Source organism: Pleurodeles waltl, chromosome 3_1, assembly GCF_031143425.1.
Source record: "Pleurodeles waltl isolate 20211129_DDA chromosome 3_1, aPleWal1.hap1.20221129, whole genome shotgun sequence".
In the NCBI taxonomy this organism is placed as follows: Eukaryota; Metazoa; Chordata; class Amphibia; order Caudata; family Salamandridae; genus Pleurodeles; species Pleurodeles waltl.
This window is the reverse complement of record NC_090440.1, coordinates 171,540,372-171,559,750: the sequence shown is the minus strand read 5'-3', so window position 1 is coordinate 171,559,750 and position 19,379 is coordinate 171,540,372. Positions and strand designations below refer to the sequence as shown.

General features: G+C 42.4%; 1 protein-coding gene across 1 annotated transcript in view; it reads left to right on the top strand.

Annotated features, from left to right (window-relative positions):
- Window positions 1–19,379, top strand: part of LOC138283890 (aquaporin-9-like) — a 141,241-nt gene that overhangs the window by 48,410 nt on the left and 73,452 nt on the right. Inside the window, exon 3 of the mRNA XM_069222095.1 lies at window positions 7,823–7,960. Coding sequence (XP_069078196.1) covers window positions 7,823–7,960 — 138 coding nt within the window. The remainder of the gene's footprint in view (window positions 1–7,822; window positions 7,961–19,379) is intronic.

The following is a 19,379-nucleotide window of genomic DNA, read 5'->3' as shown; positions in this document are numbered from 1 at the left end:
ACGTCATCTGCCCAAATGAAGAACATCATTGGTTGTTTTCTACAAAACAAAATACATATACTAATTCCTTTGAAACTAAAATCTTACTTCTAGAACCAAAAGTCAAACTTCGGAGAAACATGTATGATATAGTAATATTTTATTACGAAAACAAGCAAATACTAGAAACAACATTTTACGTTTGCTTCAATTAATGTATTATAATTTCATTACATTTTTCCGCCTGCTGGCCTAGCACGAAACACCCTACAGCATTCGTAATCGTAATTCGTAATTAAACTGGCGACAATGCTTTAGGATGTTGGGTGCATCAGCACCCTTGCAATGAACACTGTGAGGGTGCTTGCCAGGTGGGCCCTGCACTGCCCATGCTAAGTGCATTGGCAGTACAGGGGCCCCCTGGGGCCCTCTGCACCCGTTCTCTGCCAGCAATTCATGGTGGTGTTACTGCCATGAAATCGTTGGCAGAGAACGAGGTGGCAGATTAGAACCGCCAGACCGCAGGGATCACTAATCGTGGCGGTGCTGGCGGTACTATAGCAGTGGTCATAATGTGGCGGTCCTACCGCCATATGAGTCTGGTGGTCAAGTGACCACCAGACTTGCAATGACCACCTTTGTCTTGTACTTGCTTAGGTGATCTTTCTATACCTTTCCTTCAATCCCTTCCCATTTTAAACAGGAATGTAACTGATTCCGGATCCAAATTTGGAGTCACACAAACCTTTCTGTCCAGTGCTGGTCTCTCATTCTCAGCCTTTAAAATATTTCTCACTTCCTTATGTAAAGGAGTTTTAATCTACTTACTAATGAATTGCACCACAGGTTCTAACTGCCACCAATCAGCACTCCTAGGGTGTCAATTATCAAAAGGAGAAAACACCTCCTCTCGAAGGGGATTTTTAATTACATCCTTCTACGACATAGAACCAATCCTCATTATCCCCATCAGCAGTGTCTAAGTCCAGCACATATTCATCAAAGAATTCAGCACCTTTATTAGTCACAAATCCTGAATTTAATTCATTGCTCCTCGGACTCACCTCTTTTGCGTTGCAAAGGACGCCTCGTCTTTGTTTGCTGCTAGGGACACCTCTCTTTTTTGTGTGCCGCCATGGACACCTCTCCCCTCCTTGGTGCTCCTACCAACCAATCTGCTTGAGTCCTCCGAAGCCTCATTCAAATGTTTTGTTTTCTGTTTTTTCTTACCTTGCCAGATAACTTTTTCACTCTCTTCATCAGAAAGAGACCAAAATTCCTTATCAGAAACTTCTCTCTTTTTATTTTTGTCTATCACCTTTTCAATTGTCTCCTGGATACAATTTTTCATTCCCGATTTGATTAATCTTTTAATTATCTCCTCATTAATCCTACCCTCAGGAATCACCACAGCCTTCACCTCAGAAATAGATATTGTGAAAACCACTCCTGACTCATATATAAAAACTAAACTACCACCATGAATAAATCACCTTCCAAAGTATTTTCAGAATCAACTTAAACTATTTCCTGAAGTCGATACTAATACATCTGGAAAAAAACAGCTGCCAGGTAAAAAACTGACCAACTGTCAACTCAGAATGCTGGTAAAAAATGCTCCTGCATTTAAATTGAAATGCAAAGAATTCCTCCCAAGCAAATATGGCGACCAGTCCTCACAAGATCCAAAAAGGCTATCTCTAACCTTTTTCCTCTAACTTCCCAAATTCGATCCAAGGCCCATAAAGGTAAAATGATTTGGAAATACTTCAAATGGAGCTGCAAAACCCCAAGTCAAGCTCTGGCCTCAAGTGCAGTTTTAACCATGAAAGCCACCATTAAAGCCATGGAGGCCCAACCGGAGATTTCATTGGTACGTGAGAGAGTATTGCCTCAAGCAACAGAGCGTGCAATTTGAACAACGAGGCAATAGCCCCAGTCGCACGCTCTCCTCCCCATTCAACAAGCTCAATAAGATAAAACACTTGCACAAATTAAAAATAAGCATCTTTCATAATGTTTGCTCCAGTTAAACTGTTCTAAAATGAAATACACGAGAATATTATTAGAAATAAACCTGAAAAATAAGCCAATTTAAGCATTATTAAACAACACGCACACTGCAATCCACAATATCCGAGAACCATTTTTAAAAAAACTGGAAACTCAACAAACAGTTTAAATATATAATCAGAAGGACCTTTACTAATCTGAGAAGGAGCAGCGATTAAAAGAGGAGGAGGATTCTGTTCATGAACTATTTATGTATTGACAGTTCTATTCTGGAACCGGTGTTCTTTAAAGGACTGCTGCTTGGAGTGGCATTAAATTATATTAATGCATAATGATAGCCTCTGGTATTGTAATGAAATTCATTGACATAGAAACAAAAAGAAAATTGCATTTAATGCAAAGGAGCTTCCAACACTGACAGCCTTTTCTTTCTAGGCTAGCCTTGGTGGCACTATTGAAAAGCCACTGAGAAGGAAGGGTGGACAGGAAAAATGAGGAGGACTCCCAGGAGAAAGGGATAAGAGGGTGAAGTGGAGCAAACGGGGAGGCAGGCAGTGGGAAAGAGTAGAAAGCATCAGGGAAAGAGAGAGTGATGGGAAAGAAATGGGAGGCTCTAGCGGCAGATCCAGAAGAGAAAGAAGCCAAGGAAAGAGGGGGGCCAGGAGGGACCCAGGAAAAAGTGGAAAGAAGAGGTGAAAGTGGAAGGAACAGACGAGAGAAGTCAACACAAAGCCCTATTCATGAAAGAAAGTCCTTCATGCAATTCAATACAAACAGGAGGTCAAAAGATACAACCTAATAGCCAATAGCATCTGAGGAGAGAGAAATACTACTCCGGGCTGTGCAACAATGAGATTGACAATGTGTCAGGCCAATAGTTGATTGAGGCTGGTCTAAGACGTCAATGGTAGAAAAGGGAGTACTGAAATCCTTCTTTAAGTATATTACAATTATTAGGTTTGTTTAACAGCTTGATTGTCAATAACCCAGTCCTAAAAAGTGGAAACAAGCATTAACATGCTGATATGTAATTTGGTAGGTATTCTAGGTACACTTAACATTTTTTGTTGGTAAACTCACGTTTTGCAGCCGCTAAGATATTGCTTACTTTTTAACAAGCGGTGTTCTTTTTGTAAGGTAAAAGTCAAAATGATTACTATTTCTAATAGCAACTTCTGTATTTGATTTAAATTTAGTAAGTTTTTGCATCTCTTGTATTATGCTACAGGCACTTGGCATTGCTAAACGGTTGATTTTGAATTATGTCACCACTGTCATGTTTTTGTTAAACAAAGATCTGTCGACACGGAACCTTCACTATAGTCCTTTACTTTCTGTGGCACAGAAAGAATGCAAGGATAAACATGAAGATTTCTTGCCTTTCACAATTAATTTGACAAAGAAACCAAAAGAAAACTGTATTGAATGCAAAGGAGCGTTCAACACTGACAGCCTTTTATTTCTAGACAAGCCCTGGTGGCACTAATGAAAAACCGCGGAGACGGATGGACAGGGGAATGAGGAGGACACACAGGAGAAAAGGGGCAGCAGGTGAGAGGGAGGAAAGGTGAAGGCAGGCAGCAAGAATGAGGAGAAAGCATCAGGGAAAGAGAGAGTGGTAGGAAAAAGAAATGAGAGGAGGTGGTGGGAGAAGTGGAAGAGAGAAAAGTCAATGAAAGAGAGGGGTCAGGAGGGACTGGGAACAACTGAAAACAAGACGGAAAAGTGGAAGGGGCAGAGAAGAGGAATCAACAGAGAGGCCTATTTCTGTTTACAAAAGTCCATCATGCAGTTCAATATTAACCCCTTCGCTGCCAGGCCTTTTCCCCCTCAGGTGCCAAGCCTTTTTTGGGCTATTTGGGGCAGTTCGCGCTTAGGCCCTCATAACGTTTTGTCCACATAAGCGACCCACACCAAATTTGCGTCCTTTTTTTTCCAGCATCCTAGGGATTCTAGAAGTACCCAGACTGTGTGGGTTCCCCTGAAAGAGACCAAGAAATTAGCCAAAATACAGCTAACATTTCGTTTTTTTTTTCAAAAAGGGGGAAAAAGGGGCTGCAGAAGAAGGCTTGTGTTTTTTTCCCTGAAAATGGCATCAACAAAGGGTTTGCGGTGCTAAAATCACCATCTTCCCAGCTTTCAGGAACATTCAGACTTAAATCATAAAATCCAATTTTCCAACACAATTTTGGCATTTTACTGGGACATACCGAATTTTTACTATTTTTTGTGCTTTCAGCCACCTTCCACTTAGTGACAGAAATGGGTGGAAACCAATGCTGGATCCCAGAAAGCTAAACATTTCTGAAAAGTAGACAACATTCTGAATTCAGCAAGGGGCCGTTTGTGTAGATCCTACTTTCTTACAGAAAATAACAGCTGAAATAAAAAAATATTGAAATTGAGGTGAAAAAAACAACAATTTTTCTCAATGTTTTACTCTGTAACATTTTCCTGCGGTCAGATTTTGAATGCAATATACCGTTACGTCTGCTGGACTCTTCTGGTTGCGGGGATATATAGGGCTTGTAGGTTCATTAAGAACCCTAGGTACCCAGAGCCAATAAATGAGCTGCACCTTGCAATGGGTTTTCATTCTATACCGGGTATGCAGCAATTCATTTGCTGAAATATAAAGAGTGAAAAATAGGTATCAAGAAAACCTTTGTATTTCCAAAATGAGCACAAGATAAGGTGTTGAGAAGTAGTGGTTATTTGCACATCTCTGAATTCGGGGGTGCCCATACTAGCATGTGAATTACAGGGCATTTCTCAATTACACGTCTTTTTTACACACTGTCTTACATTTGGAAGGACAAAATGAAGAGAAACACAAGGGGCAATAACACTTGTTTTGCTATTCTGTGTTTCCCCAAGTCTGCTGATAAAAATGATACCTCACTTGCATGGGTAGGCCTGATGCTCGCGACAGGAAATGCAACATGGACACATCACATTTTTACATTTGAAATCTGATGTGTGTTTTTGCAAAGTGCCTAGCTGTAGATTTTGGCCTCTAGCTCAGCTGGCACCTAGAGAAACCTAGCAAACCTGTGCATTTTTGAAAACTAGACACCTAGGGGAATCCAATATGGGGTGACTTGTGAGACTCTGACCAGGTTCTGTTACCGAGAATCCTTTGCAAACCTCAAAAGTTGGCTAAAAAACACTTTCTCCTCACATTTTGGTGACAGAAAGTTCTGGAATCTGAGAGGAGCCACAAATTCCTTCCACCCAGCGTTCCCCCAAGTCTCCTGATAAAAATTATACCTCACTTGTGTGGGTAGGCCTAGTGCCCGCAACAGGAAATGCCCCAAAACACTATCTGGACACATCAAAATGATCAAATACAAAACTACCTGTTTTGGGGGGGGGGACACCTGCGTTTTTGGTCCTGGGTTCAGCAGCCATCTAGGGAAACCTACCAAACCCAGACATTTCTGAAAACTAGACACCAGAGGGAGTCCAGGGAGGTGTGACTTGCGTGAATCCCCCAAAGATTTTGTACCCAGAATCCTCAGCAAACCTCAAATTTACCTAAACAATCACTTTTTTCCCACATTTCTGTGTGGGATCACTGCACTGGGACAAATTTCCTACCACCCAATGTTCCCCTCAGTCTCCCAGAAAAATGATACCTCACTTGTGTAGGTGGGCCAAGTGCCTGTGACAGGGAAGAGCCAAAAACATTTCAAAATTGAGGTGGAACCAAAGCAGGTCCAAAAGGGCAGTTTGAAAAAAAAAGATTTTAGGCTGACAAGTGCAGCAGAAGTTTTAGCGGTATAGATGGGACAATGTTGGGTGGTAGGAATTTTGTGGATTCCTGCAGATTCCGGAAGGCTCCATCACAAAAATGTGGGGAAAATGTGTGATTTCCAGCAAAGTTGGAGGTTTGCAGGGCATTGTGGGTAAGAAAATGGTGTGGGGTGCATGTGAAGCACACCACCCCGGAATCAACCAGATGTTTAGTTTTCAGATGTGTCTGGGTCTTGTGGATTTTTCTACATGGTAGCGTCCCAAAGTCAAAAAAGTGCAGTCCTCACCATTCCAAGTGGGACGATATTGAGAGTTACCAAGTTCTCATGGCCCAAATGTAAAACCAAAACCCAAAATAATCAAATGTCTTCTTGCTTGCCGTGGGATAAGATGTTTTAGTGTGCAGGGGGAGAGCTGAAAGACTGTTACCCCTTTCAGTTGGGGTGGGGGCATAACCAGGCCCATACTGGTTGGTAGCCACCACCCCACTATTTTTGTTATTTTATTCCATGCCATCTAGTAGACTTTCTGCCCCCCGGGGTGTGGATCGGGGGTAATTGCCCCTTCTGCCCACTGGTGGGCAGAACAACTTTGGCCCCATTTATTTGGGGTGGGGGTATGGCCATACCCCCACCCTCTTATTTTGAGAAATAATCTTCCCTGGTCTCTGGTGGGCTTTCTGCCCCCCTTGGGGGCAGATGGGCCTTCCAAAAATAGGCCAATCTGCCCCCCTTGGGGGCGGATATGGCCAACAGTAATGTGCCCCCCTGGGGAGCGACCCTTGCCCAAGAGGCAACCCCCCCAAACAAAACACACACATACACACACACCAATACCTGGTGTCTAGTGATTTCTGCACCCCTTGGGGGCAGATTGGCCTAACAAAAATAGGCAGAAATGGCCTAAATACAATTTGACCCCCAGGGGAGCGACCCTTGCCTAGGGGTTTGCTCCCCATACATAAAAACATAAAGTAAATAAAAATATATATGCATCCCTGGTGTCTAGAGGTTTCTGCCCTCCCGGAGGCAGATCAGCCTAATTATATTAGGCTGATCTGCCTCCCAGGGGAGGCAGAAAAGGCCTAAAAATAATTTGCCCACCCGGGGAGCGGCCCTTGCCCAAGAGGCCTTTCATTTCCTTTCATGTCTCTGCTGGCCCCCTCCTTCCGAGCGGAAGAGAAATGCTGAGCATCTCTCGTCTGCTTTCGCGTGCTGACGTCATCAGATGTCACTGGGGGGTCGGGGTGGAAGGGGAAGCGATTCCCCTTCCAGCCCTGACCTGGGGGGTGGCCCTCGAGGGAGCGCTAGCGATTCCCCCTGAGGGCCGGTAAATGGACGTAATGGTTACGTCCATGGCGCCTCACAGGCACAGCAATGGACGTAACCATTACGTCCATGGCCCTCAAGGGGTTAATACTGAAAAGGAGGTCAAAAGATACAACCTATTAGCCAATAGCATCTGGTGAGAGAGAAATACTACTTTGGGCTGTGCCAAGATGGGATTGACAAAGTCTCAAGCCAGTGGCTGATGGCAGCTGCTCTAAAAAGGCAATGGTTAAAAGGGGAGGACTGAAAGCCTAATTTAAGTATATTATAATGAATAGGTATCTTTAACAGCTCAATTGTCATAACCTGTCCTAAAAATTGGAATAAAAGCAGTGATATGCTGATATACACACTGGTAGGTATACTAGGTAAACTTAATAATATTATGTGTGGGTAAACTAACTTTTTGCAGCCCATAAGATATTGCCCTATTTTTTTAGCAAGAGTTCTTTTTGTTACGAAAAAGCCACAATATTTACTAATATGTACTAATTTTAATAACAACTACTGTATTTGATTTTTAAGTTTGCTATTTTTTTTTTGCATCTCCAGTATTAAGCTACAGGCATTTGCAATTGCTACATTGTTGATTTTGAATTACGTACTGCTAAATAGATTCATCTGAGCAAAAGGAGATCAAATCATGAATTTCCAAAAATTCTCCCAAAAATGTGTATATAGTTTCAGTTACTCATGATGTTTCCTATTTCGTAATAAATACACCAGTCATTATAATTTATTTTCAGGTGGACATGTAAACCCTGCCATTTCTTTGGCGATGTGTGCAACTGGGAGGATGGACTGGTGTAAATTTCCCTTGTATGTATGTGCTCAGATGCTGGGTGCCACGGCTGGAGCAGCAGCAATTTTTGGAATTTATTATGGTGAGTACACAAACTCTTTTCTTTTTTCACAATACATCCACAATACATCTGCAGGCAAGGTATTGGACCTGACATCCGGTTTCCCCCCAACTTTCTGCCTTTCATCTTCCTGTTTTTTTCTGACTTCATTTTTTACTGGCTTTATGACTCTGCACACGTTACCAATGCTAACCAGTGCTAAAGTGCTTATGCTCACTCCCTTAAACTTGGTAACATTGGCTTACACCCTAGTAAATTTTATTTACTTGTCAGTCCCTAATAAAGTGGTATTATATGTACCCAGGGCCTATAAATTAAATGCTCGTAGTGGGACTGCAGCACAAATTGTGCCATCCACTTAAGTAGCCATTTAAACATGTTAATTCAAGCTGGCAAAATAAACCTTTTTCTAGGCCAAAACCTTCCCTTTTGATTCTTATAAGTCACCCCTAGGGTATGCCCTGGACAGCCCAGAGGGCAGGGTGCAATATATGTACAAAGCAGGACATGTACTTTTAAGTTTTACATGTCCTGGTATTAAAACAAAACTAATTCATTTACCACTACTTCAAGACCTACCTCTCCCATAGGATAACAAACTTATCATGTTTAATAAGTGATAACTTTCAATTGGGAGCAGGCGCAAGTTAAAGTTTTGTGTATAAAGGATTGTAATTAAAATCCAGATTTTAAATCACAGTTCTGAAAAATGACACTTTTTTAAACCATTCGGTGCCTGCAGCCTGTTTTCTGAGTCTCATGACTTTGTGTAGCTGACAGTTAGTCTTTGTGTATTACTCCTAGACAGTGACACAAAGATTGGCAGGATTGAGCATATCTGACTTGATGAGGGGAAGGAGTTATCACCTACCCCACTTGTACATCACAAAAGCTCCAGAACGTATTCCTACTTTTAGAGGGAACGGGGTATAAATAATGGACCATCCGTTCCAACTCTTTAGTACACCTCTGAACCTGTGGAAGGATCAGAAGGACTGCTCTGCTGCTCTGCAAGAAGGACTGATACTCTGTTGCCCTGCTGCCTGAGTGAAAGGACTGGACCTGCATCTTGAACCTAGGATCACCAACCAGAGTGACTCCAAGGGCTAGTTGGCTGGCCTCCTGATAAGAGCCTCAGGGACAGAAGAGGTTCCAACCACATTGAAACCCAGCACCTGGGCTCTATCTGCTTTGAGTCTTACTCCCCAGGTTTGTCCACCCTAGTCCTAGATCCTTGAAAATTGGCATGAAAGTGCTCTGCTACCCCACCTACGGTCCTGTGAGCATAACAGATGCAGCTCAACGCAACTCCTCACCGGCCGAATCAGAACCACCACAGTGAGACGCCTCAACAATGCTGGACCTCGCACCGCAGCCCACAGTCTCCTCAGAACAACTGCTAAACCATGCATTCCCATAGCAGGGCTTCACAACGCAAGCCCCTCGTTGACAAAATTCTTGATGACAATGCATGACCGGGAATTGCAGCCCGCTGCTTTTTCGGAACTGCCAGTGCGCAACACATGATCAACTCAGGATTTTGCACCACAAACCCCTCATCGATGTCATCCTCGATGATGACACAGGACTCCACATCTCAGCCCCGCAGCTCCTTGGATCTGGAGCTGCGCATCCAAGTTGCAGGATCTCACAACGCTCTACAAACCACAATTAAAGGTACCTTTGTTCAGCAGGTCTAACTGGGTCCCTGTATCTGGCCCATGCTCCATTACGGTCAGTCGGAACTCAGTCCGGCGCAACCAGATAACCACAGTTGGCTATTTGTGCTTCTAAGCACCGTTTTCACTTCAATCTTTGAAAGTGCAGATATTTGTCTCTAATTTTTGTCATTTTGGCCTGAAATAATGTATTAAATTGTACTCTACTTTACTAAATTGATGTGGGATTTCCTTTTTGTTGTGACTTTATTACCATTTTAAGTGCTTCATAAATACTTTACACACTGCCTCCAAGTTAAGCCTGACTGCTTTTGTCCCAATCTATCAGAGTGTCAAGCACAGGTTAATAATTTGGGTTTTCCTTGTATTTCACCCTGACAGTGTTAGAAATGGGGTTTCTGGTTGGCTAGGGTATGCACCTCAGCTAGGCAGAACTTACCCACTCTAGTCAGGGCAAGGGAGTTACATGTCCAAGATAACCCCTGCTCACCCCCTTGGTAGCTTGGCACGAGCAGTCAGGCTTAACCTGGAGGCAATGTGTAAAGCGGTTGCACAACACACACAACACATGTGATGCAATATCCCCACCACAAAGGAAACACAACACCAGATTATATGAAAATACACTGTATTGTACACAACGCAATTATCAGACCAAACATCACAGATCAGCACTATCCTGCTACCTTAGCAGTTGTCAGAACGTTACACATTAGTTACTCTGCAACATAAGCAGTAGTCAGGAAAACACGTTATTACATCGCAGCACTTGTCATAAGAATATCATAAAATGCCCATAGTAGGAACATTTAGAAAACATTTGGCAAGTTAGAAAAACATATTAGCAAGCATGTCCATAAAAGGAACATTTGCATACACATATGTAAAAACATCAAACACAGGTAGGTAATATATGAATCAAACAAAAGTCTGTAGAAAGAACTTTGGATTGCAACTATATTTGTCCTTTAAACAGTACCTGGTTGGATGAAGGCACCTCCGGTGCCTAGAAGGCGAACAATGGGGCCCCCAGCGCTCCTATGCGCAAAACGGGGGCCTCCCTTATACTCTGGGGTCAGAGGAGGGCGACATGCACCTCCTCTCTTTTATAGACAGGCCCCTCCGGGGACCGTGATTACTGGGACCCCCCAGGGCCACAACCGGCCCTCACGAGGGGGGCCAAAGCCAGCAAAAACAATTTAGGGCAGGAGGGGGGCACCACGCACCCACTCCGGTTTAATGACAGGCCCCTCCCGGGACCCACGATCTCTGGGCCCCCCCCCCCGGCCTCCACTGGCCCTTCCACCAAGGGGGGGGCCCACAATAATGCCTGTTTTACCTAACAGCAGAAAAGGAGCGTCCTGCTCCTAACGCAGAGGCCAGGGAGAAGGGGGCACTCCCCGCGCCTCCCCCTGGTCCTGCGGTGAAGCCACAAGAAGATCGGACCCCTCCTGGGGCCCGAGCAGACACTCGCCTGCACCCGATGCAGTGCGCAAGTGTTCTTCCAGCTCCCGGGCCGCTGCAGTGATCTTATTTAAAGGGGCACAATGCAGCCAGGAGCCTACGAGCTCCCAAGGCTCCATAAGCGCGCTGCAAACCACGGAGAAGCACCCCTCGTGAAGAAATGGATGCAGGGGTCAGGGGCCACAGCACCCTGCCCCTGGGGAGCAGAATCTTAAGACAAGGTCCTCAGGTGGAGGGCCCAGCTACAGGCCAGCACAAGGGAGAGGCAGCAAGTGGCAAGTCATTCACAGTGACCAGGCAGGTCACAGGTCAGCACAGCAGCAGCAGTCCATGGCGGTTCCTGGTGAGTCCTTTCAGCCTTTGGTGTCCAGTTCCAAGATGATTCCAAGAGTCTCCAAATTGTGGGGAAAATTCCCCTGTATGTATAGTCAGTTCTTACAGTGTTTTACAATGGTAGGGAGAGGAGGTTCCAGCCAGTTACAACTGGTTCTGGGAGTGCCCCCTCTCTCCTTTCAGCACAGGCTCCAAACATCAACGGGGGGTTAATGACCCTATTGTGTGAGGCTAAGGCACAGTCTTTACAAATGCAGTTGTGCCCCGCCTCTCCCTTCTCTCAGCCCAGGAAGACTATTCAGTATGCAGATGCACCTCTGTGACACCTCCACCCTCCCTGTGTACAGGCTGTCTGAAAAGTATGCACAAAGCCCCTACTGTCACTCTGCCCAGACGTGGATTGGAGTCAAGCTGCAAAACACCAGAGTCATAAGCGCAGATAAATGCGCACTTTCTAGAAGTGGCATTTCTGTGATAGTAATAAAAAATACACCCACACCAGGAAGCAGCATTTATTATCACCATCACAACCATACCAAACACGCCTACGCTACCCCTCATAAATCAGACAATACCCCTTACACATAAGGCAGGGCATTTCTAATGCAATCCTATGAGAAGGCAGCACTCACAGCAGTGAGACACCATTTAGGCTGTTTGTCACTACCAGGACAGGCCACGCAACTTGGCACATGTCCTGCCTTTCTACATACATGGCACCCTGCCCATAGGGCTAGCTAGGGCGTACCTTAGGGGTGACTTACATGTAGTAAAAGGGGAGTTCTGGGCCTGGCAAGTAAGTTTAGGTCCCTGTGGCAGAAAACTGCACCACAGGCCCTGCGCTAGCAGGCCTGAGACAGGTTTCAAAGTCTACTTCAGTGGGTGGCGCAAGCAGCGCTGCAGGCCCACTAGTAGTATTCAATTTAAAGGCCCTGGGTATAGAGATACCACTGTACAAGGGACTTATAGGTAAATTAAATATGCCAATTAGGTATCAGCCAATCATACCAACTTTAGATGGGAGAGCACCTGCACTTTAGCACTGGTCAGCAGTGATAAAGTGCTCAGACTCCTAGAGCCAACAGCGAGAGGTCAGAAAAACCAGGAGGAAGGAGGCAAAAAGACTGGGGATGACCCTGCGTAAGGCAAAAAGTCCAACAGACAGAGATTGTAGTTGCTGCCTGAGTAGGGTTTCATTCCTCTCAACCAGTAATCCTATTTCCTACATTGGTGTTCAGCAGTGATATTTGGACTTGTGTTTGTGCAGTACCATACAATGATTTGGTGTAAAAGTAAAATTCCAAATAAATGATTTGAGACCACTTCGAGTTTTTTTAAAATTCTCCTTGAGTGCCTCTTTTTGCTTTTTCCAAATTTACCCTCTTACTACCTGTCTGTGGCCACACCAGCACGGATGGAGTTTAAACTTGCCAACCTGGATTACTACACTGTGGTTGAGCTCAAGCAGTTCTGCAAGGAAAGTAGACTTCCAGTCAAGAAGAATACAAAGAAGCTGGAAATTCAAAAGGTCTTGTATTGTAGGAACTCATATAAAAACAATAACTATGAAATATATTGAAGTAATCTAACATATCTACTGGCAAAACTGTTCCCATATAGCTATCACAAAATCAGTGAGCATGACAGTGAACTTAGGGGCATAATCACAATCCCGTAGTGCCACCTTGCGCCGCCATAGCATCATTTGTTTTACACTAAGACAGCGCCAAGGTGGCTTATCCCCTGTGCAGTGGTGCAATGCTTTCAAACAGATTCATAGCAAGCATAGAAAGCATGAAGTACACAGACCTATTTGTGTACTTCTAGTTTGGGAGGTTGTATCCTGTCTGGTAAGCTTTCTAGTTCAAAAGACAATTCATAAAAGGGCAAGTTCCTAAACAGAAAATGTACAGGGTTTCTGTTCCCTTCCAGAAGTAATGAAATAAAAGGCACCTTTTTCGTTTCACTTTTAAAATCTTTGAAGGCAGGGTAACTTGATAGCAGCTGGGATAGTCCACAGCTTGGATGTACTCCCTGAGATTTCTTCTGGTTCCTTTTTTTCTGTAAATCAGGTATTCAAGCATGAAAGTGAGTAATTGTGAGGCCATTTTTGATGATGAACACATTTCCCTCATTCAAGCTAAAATTTAACTGAACAGGTGGTGCACTACTAGATTTGCCATTTTTTTGGGGAGATTGCTCTCATGTAAACTGCTGATATACATTGAAATGAGCTTTGTTTTGGACTTCTTATAAACTGTTACTTTTTAACTTGCTTTGGAACATATGAAGCTCTTCTTTATGTGAACTGCCAGTAAGTGAAACAAGATAAAGTGCTCTTATATTTTTTTGGTCTTGCTCATACTATATAAAACCACAAAATAAAAATAAGTAAAAAAAAGAAAATCAATTTGGAGCTTCAAAACTGATGCTGGCCATCTGAGGTAATCAATTTATGTTTTTAGGTAATGTTATGATTTAGAGTAGAGATCAGTGTAAATTGTGACTAAGAGCCAGTTCAGGATGATCAAAAGTAGAATTAACTGTTGCGGTTAACTCACCTAAACTACCCCCAGGATGGGGAACATTTTATCGATGGATTATCCTTCGCATTTAGCACTTTCTTCAGAAGCCAGAGGAATTTCCATTATCATCAAATTCTAAAAAAAGGCTCATAATAACTAAAAGGATCTGCATGAAGGCTTTGATAAGTTACAATGGCAGGTAGTGACACGAGCTGAGTTTTGCACAAAGCATGATGCTTGCCAAATTAGAAGAAGAGCAAAAACATCTGCTTCAGTGGCCCTTCTCTGCAGTGGAAAAATTATCCTGCTGTCGTAAGGAGCAATATGGCAACACCTTCTGCATAGCAGGGGTTCATCATCAGATGCCCCCACCCCCGCCATGATACATCCACTCCCCAAATCTTCAAAAACATCCTTGTATCTACATCAGCAACCATTCCAGTCAGAAAGATGATCAACAACTAGTTATGAACAGGAGTCTTCACAGATTATTTAAAGAAATCCTATGCATGCCTACTTCTTAAGAAAAATGACTTGGATCCCCAGGACCCTTACAGTTATAGAACAAGCAAATGTTCATATCCTTGGTATACTTATAGAAAGAGCAGCATGCACCCAGATCTTCAAATTCCAAACTGCATTCCGCCCTGAATACGAAATCAAATCAGCTTTAGGTACCATTTGGGTTGATCATATAAACATACTCAACAAAAAATGGGACAGCTCCCTTGCTACTTCTGAATCTCTCAGCAGCATTCAACACCATCCATCATGATACCTTAATCCTTAGACTTAAAGAAAATGTTGTAGATGGCACAACTCTCTCCTCTCCTGGATCTCATGCTACACACACAATAGACCAAACCTGATCCACATGACTCCTTTCTCATCAAAATCCAACAATAGAAAAATGGAAGTCTCATACGTTTCTATCATCTCACTCCTTCTTTTCAACAGTCACATGAAATACCTACCAGAGCTAATCAATAGTTGCAACCTCACTTGCTACAACTAAGCTGATAACAAAAATAATTCTTAAATTGGAAAACCCCAAGGACATTGGCAACTCTGAATTAAGTGTAAATTGTCAGTTGTCTTATTGCCATTGACCAGAGGATGACATGGACCGACCTCAAATAATCACTTCAAACACTGATATATTCATTGGTGTGATTAGAATGAATATGATCCCCTATGCACCTGGCTGGGAGAATTGGGACGACAGGCAAAATTTCTAAGGAGGTACGAAACTGTGTAATTAACATGGACCCGAGTCTTGCAATGAACGCCCAAGTTAATAAAATATCTAAACCAGCTTTCAGCACCATAAGCAGACTATGACACACTTCCTGCACCTAAGGCCTCTTTATAAGATTCAGGTTAGAAAATCCCTTATCACCAGGGAGGGTATGCTGTCTTGAAGGCTCTTCATTGGTCACCAGTTCCAAGAGGATCATCCTTTAAGCTACTTTGAATTATCCAAAAGGCAACAAATTGTAAATGTAACTACATTTATAAAGCACTTACTACCCTTAATGAGGAATTGGGGTGTTTTGCAGTGGGTAGGAATTAGTTGGTAGAATCCAAAGCAATTAGTATTAGGGCAGGGGAGTAGTTGTTATTTGATTATTCTTGTGCTCTCAGAAATCCCAATCATTCACTGCCAGTTTTGTGAACAAACGTAGATTAGTACAATTTAGGGGTGAGTCATTAATGGGGGAAGTGTGAGATGTGCCCATGTTAGTTGAACGAGTAGACAGATTGAGGGTAACTTTAAATGTAGTTATTAGAAAGAATATTTGGGTGGAAAAAAGGAAGTGCACGCAGAGGATGGGTGATAGAAAAGGATGAGCTGTGTTGAGACTGTAAAAGAGGAAGAAAGGAAGGTTTGGCTTGAGAAGCAGGGGTGCATTCAAAGGACAGGTGGCAGATAATGATAAACAGTGTTTGAGAGTGCAGAAGAGAGTCAATTATTTTAAAGACAACTATATACAAACATATTCTCATATGCCTATCCCCTTATACATATACTTACATATGTACATACATATAGATGCGTACACACACAATATAGAGTATTTAAGATGTACAAATCCAAAGATGTATGTCTGTTGGGGGAACAGCTTTCTCTTTTATGGAACTAGAGTTTCTTGATGTGTGTGGGTGATGGTGTGCTCTATCTGAGGCTAGTTATGAGCTCGAGCACCTCTTCTGGATTGCATGGTGTGAATGGAAGGGTGGCAGAAAAAGATGCAGGTTCTGTTTTAGTATCCTGTAAGTTGTTAGGGTAAGTTCTCCTGTAAGTTGTTAGGGTATCATTGAATGAAACTGATTACTTGTGATCAGGTTGGAAAAAGCCAGCTCTTGGCCAGTCTTTGGAATAACTTTCTCTGTACATCCAACCAAATTGTGGAACTATCAACTAGCAAACATAAAGGCTATGGAAAACCATATAACCTCCAGAAGATTGGTTAGAATCTGGCTTTTTAAACCTGATCAGAGGGCCTGCAAAGAAGGAACCATTTTCTCTTGACACTAACCTGTGCAAACTAGAGCAGCATGAAGAACGGAAAACCACAAAAGGACCTCATCTTTTTAAGGCACACAGCACAGAATGGTGCTCACCATTATAGAAGGTGTGTTCCAGCTTAAAAGGAGCACACCAACTGTAAAGCCTACAAACATTGACAGCCCAGTCATGGAAAAGGCACAATATAAATTTTTGGGGGGGAAAAAGTAATATATTTCCTTGTCATCCTTGTCTTTGTTATACATGATCCTGTGCATCGCCCACCCTTATTTTCACCTGCTCTTGCATGCTCTCTCCTTCTAGTGAAAACCTTCACCTTTTCTCCAGACCTTACCTTTCCTTATTTACATGCTGTGAAAAACGTAACCATCTACACCTCATGTACTTTCCCATTTCACTTATTATTCCCTGACTGCGTGACAGAATATCGCTGACAAAAATATTGCAATAAAATATATTACCAACAATAAATATCAAGGGCACTAATATCGACTTTACATACTGTGTATGTAAAGTACAATAATACTAATTACAAAAATATAAAATATTAATATATTGTCATAAAATAGGTAAGTATATCACATTTTAAATATTGAACATTACAATAATTTTCAAAAAATATATACTTTTAAAAAATATATTAAAAATACAGATACAATGCAAAAAATTATAAATTATTAATGCATTTTGTAACTTACAAACATCAAATAAAAATATATACTTCAAAATGTAACAAAATAATAAACACAATATGTAAATAAATTACAGTATTAAATAAACATGATTAATAAAATAAAAATACTAGTAATTAATAACAAATAAAAACACCATATATTAATATTATGCAACAATATAGAATAACGTTTTTAAAATGAAAAAAATAGTTCATCAAATTTTACTCAATAAAAAAGTACATAATTATAAAATAAATTACATGAAAATACTTTTTTTAAATTAAATCATAGACAACATGTTAAAAATTTGTTGAATTTTGGTGAGATCAGATTTACTACTACTACTACAATCTCAGCAACAGTAGAAAAAGTGTTGGACTTTCGAGGGGTCAGATTTATCATTCTCACTCCAACGTAAGCAACAGTATGTAAAGTGTTGGAATTTGTAGGGGTGAGATGTACTATTCCCTATTCTGACATAAGCAACAGAAGGAAAAGTGGTGGACTTTGGAGGGATCACATTTACTATTTCCAGTGCTTAATTTGTAAAATATTAAGTTCAGGTGCACAAATGTTTGTAGGAGGCCACACCCACCTCCTGCGGCTCCACCCACTTTCTCCACTGGCTCCACACACTTACTCTATGGGCTCCACCCACATCCTTGGTGTTGAACTGCCACAGAAACCATCATCAGCTGCAATAGTAAAGTGCTTGTAGAGAGCAGGATAGGCATTCCAAATAGCCTCCACTGTTCTGAAGCTTGAGGCAAACCAATGAGTATCTATCTCTCAATCTATTCTGCAAAGCTGAATGTCAAGAGCTTCCGCACATTCTTTTAGCTCCAAATGTTTTTTAACAGATGTGGCAAATAGAGAATAAAGCTTATCAAGTAAACTTCAAGCAATGTGCTGAGCTATGCCAGGCCACAATAATGTGAGGGATTGTTTTTTGCCACCTTTTAACAAAATTACTGTGGTGGCCAAAGATCACTGAAGCCCCATCACAGTCAACTGAAACCAGGCATTTGGAGAGAAAGTCATCACTTATGTTAACTGTATCTTTTTTGGTTGCAGATGATAAATTGTTTATTATGATGCTGTCAGCTGAATATCACTCAGCTCAATGAGGTCAACAAAAATATTATCTGGGGAGTCCCGGTAGTTGCATTTTCATGTACATAATTAAAGAACTTTTCCTATTTAAAGTGGTGGCTTCATATAATTAAATACTTAGGGGATCATTATGAGTGTGGCGGTCCGACCGCCACATTACAACACTGGCGGTCCGACCGCCAGCTCTGCCAGGATCCTGGAAGCCTGGCGGTGACGGAGATGGTAATCCGGGCGCTGCCCTGCAGATTACGACCTCGTTCTCCACCAGCCTTTTCATGACGGTAACATTGCCATGAAAAGGCTGGCAGAGACAGGTGCAGGGGGCCCCCCTGCCCAGCACTATCGCAATGTTCACTGTCTGCTTTGTCAGACAGCGAATATTGCGAGGATGGTGGTGCACCCTGCTGGCTACCGCATTGCCACCGGCTCGATTACGAGCCTGTTTCCCGCTAGGCCGGCAGACGGAAACTTAGGTTTCCGCATGCCAACCTAGCGGGAAACTCATAATGACTGTGGCAGGGAGGTCGAAGCATAGGCAGTGGCCACTCTGTTGGGAGTTTGGCAGACAGGCATTCCCGTCTGTCAAACTCATAATGAGGCCCTTATTTTTGGGGAACATACAATTATTTGGCAAATATCTTCCTCTTCATTTCTGAGGATATGTGGCATTGTATGTTTGAGCAAGGTACATTGGAGTGCAAAATTCACCCCACATCCATTCCATTCAACTGGTGGCAGTCTATCTCTGTTCCAAAACCATACACTGACCTGTTCAACTTTACTTCCTTATAAGCTGCACAGAATATTCTGGCTGTTGCTGACATTTGTACAGATTGAGCTTTTGCAGTTTCTTGCAACAAAATATATTTTTTTGCGTTTTGTAAGATTTTTAAATTTGTAACATGAACCTTCGTTTGTGCATATTCTGCAGCCCTTTTCCTCAATGATTGTTGCTGTTAGTCTATATTGGTGCTATATGCCTTCACAGTAGACTCAGTCCATTCTTTGGACAGTTTAATTCCCCTAAATTTCTCAGCACCAATATCATATACTTGTTGACACACAGAACAGCCAAGGTTAGGAGCTTCAAGAAATAACCATGGAGGCTTGCATTGTAAATAC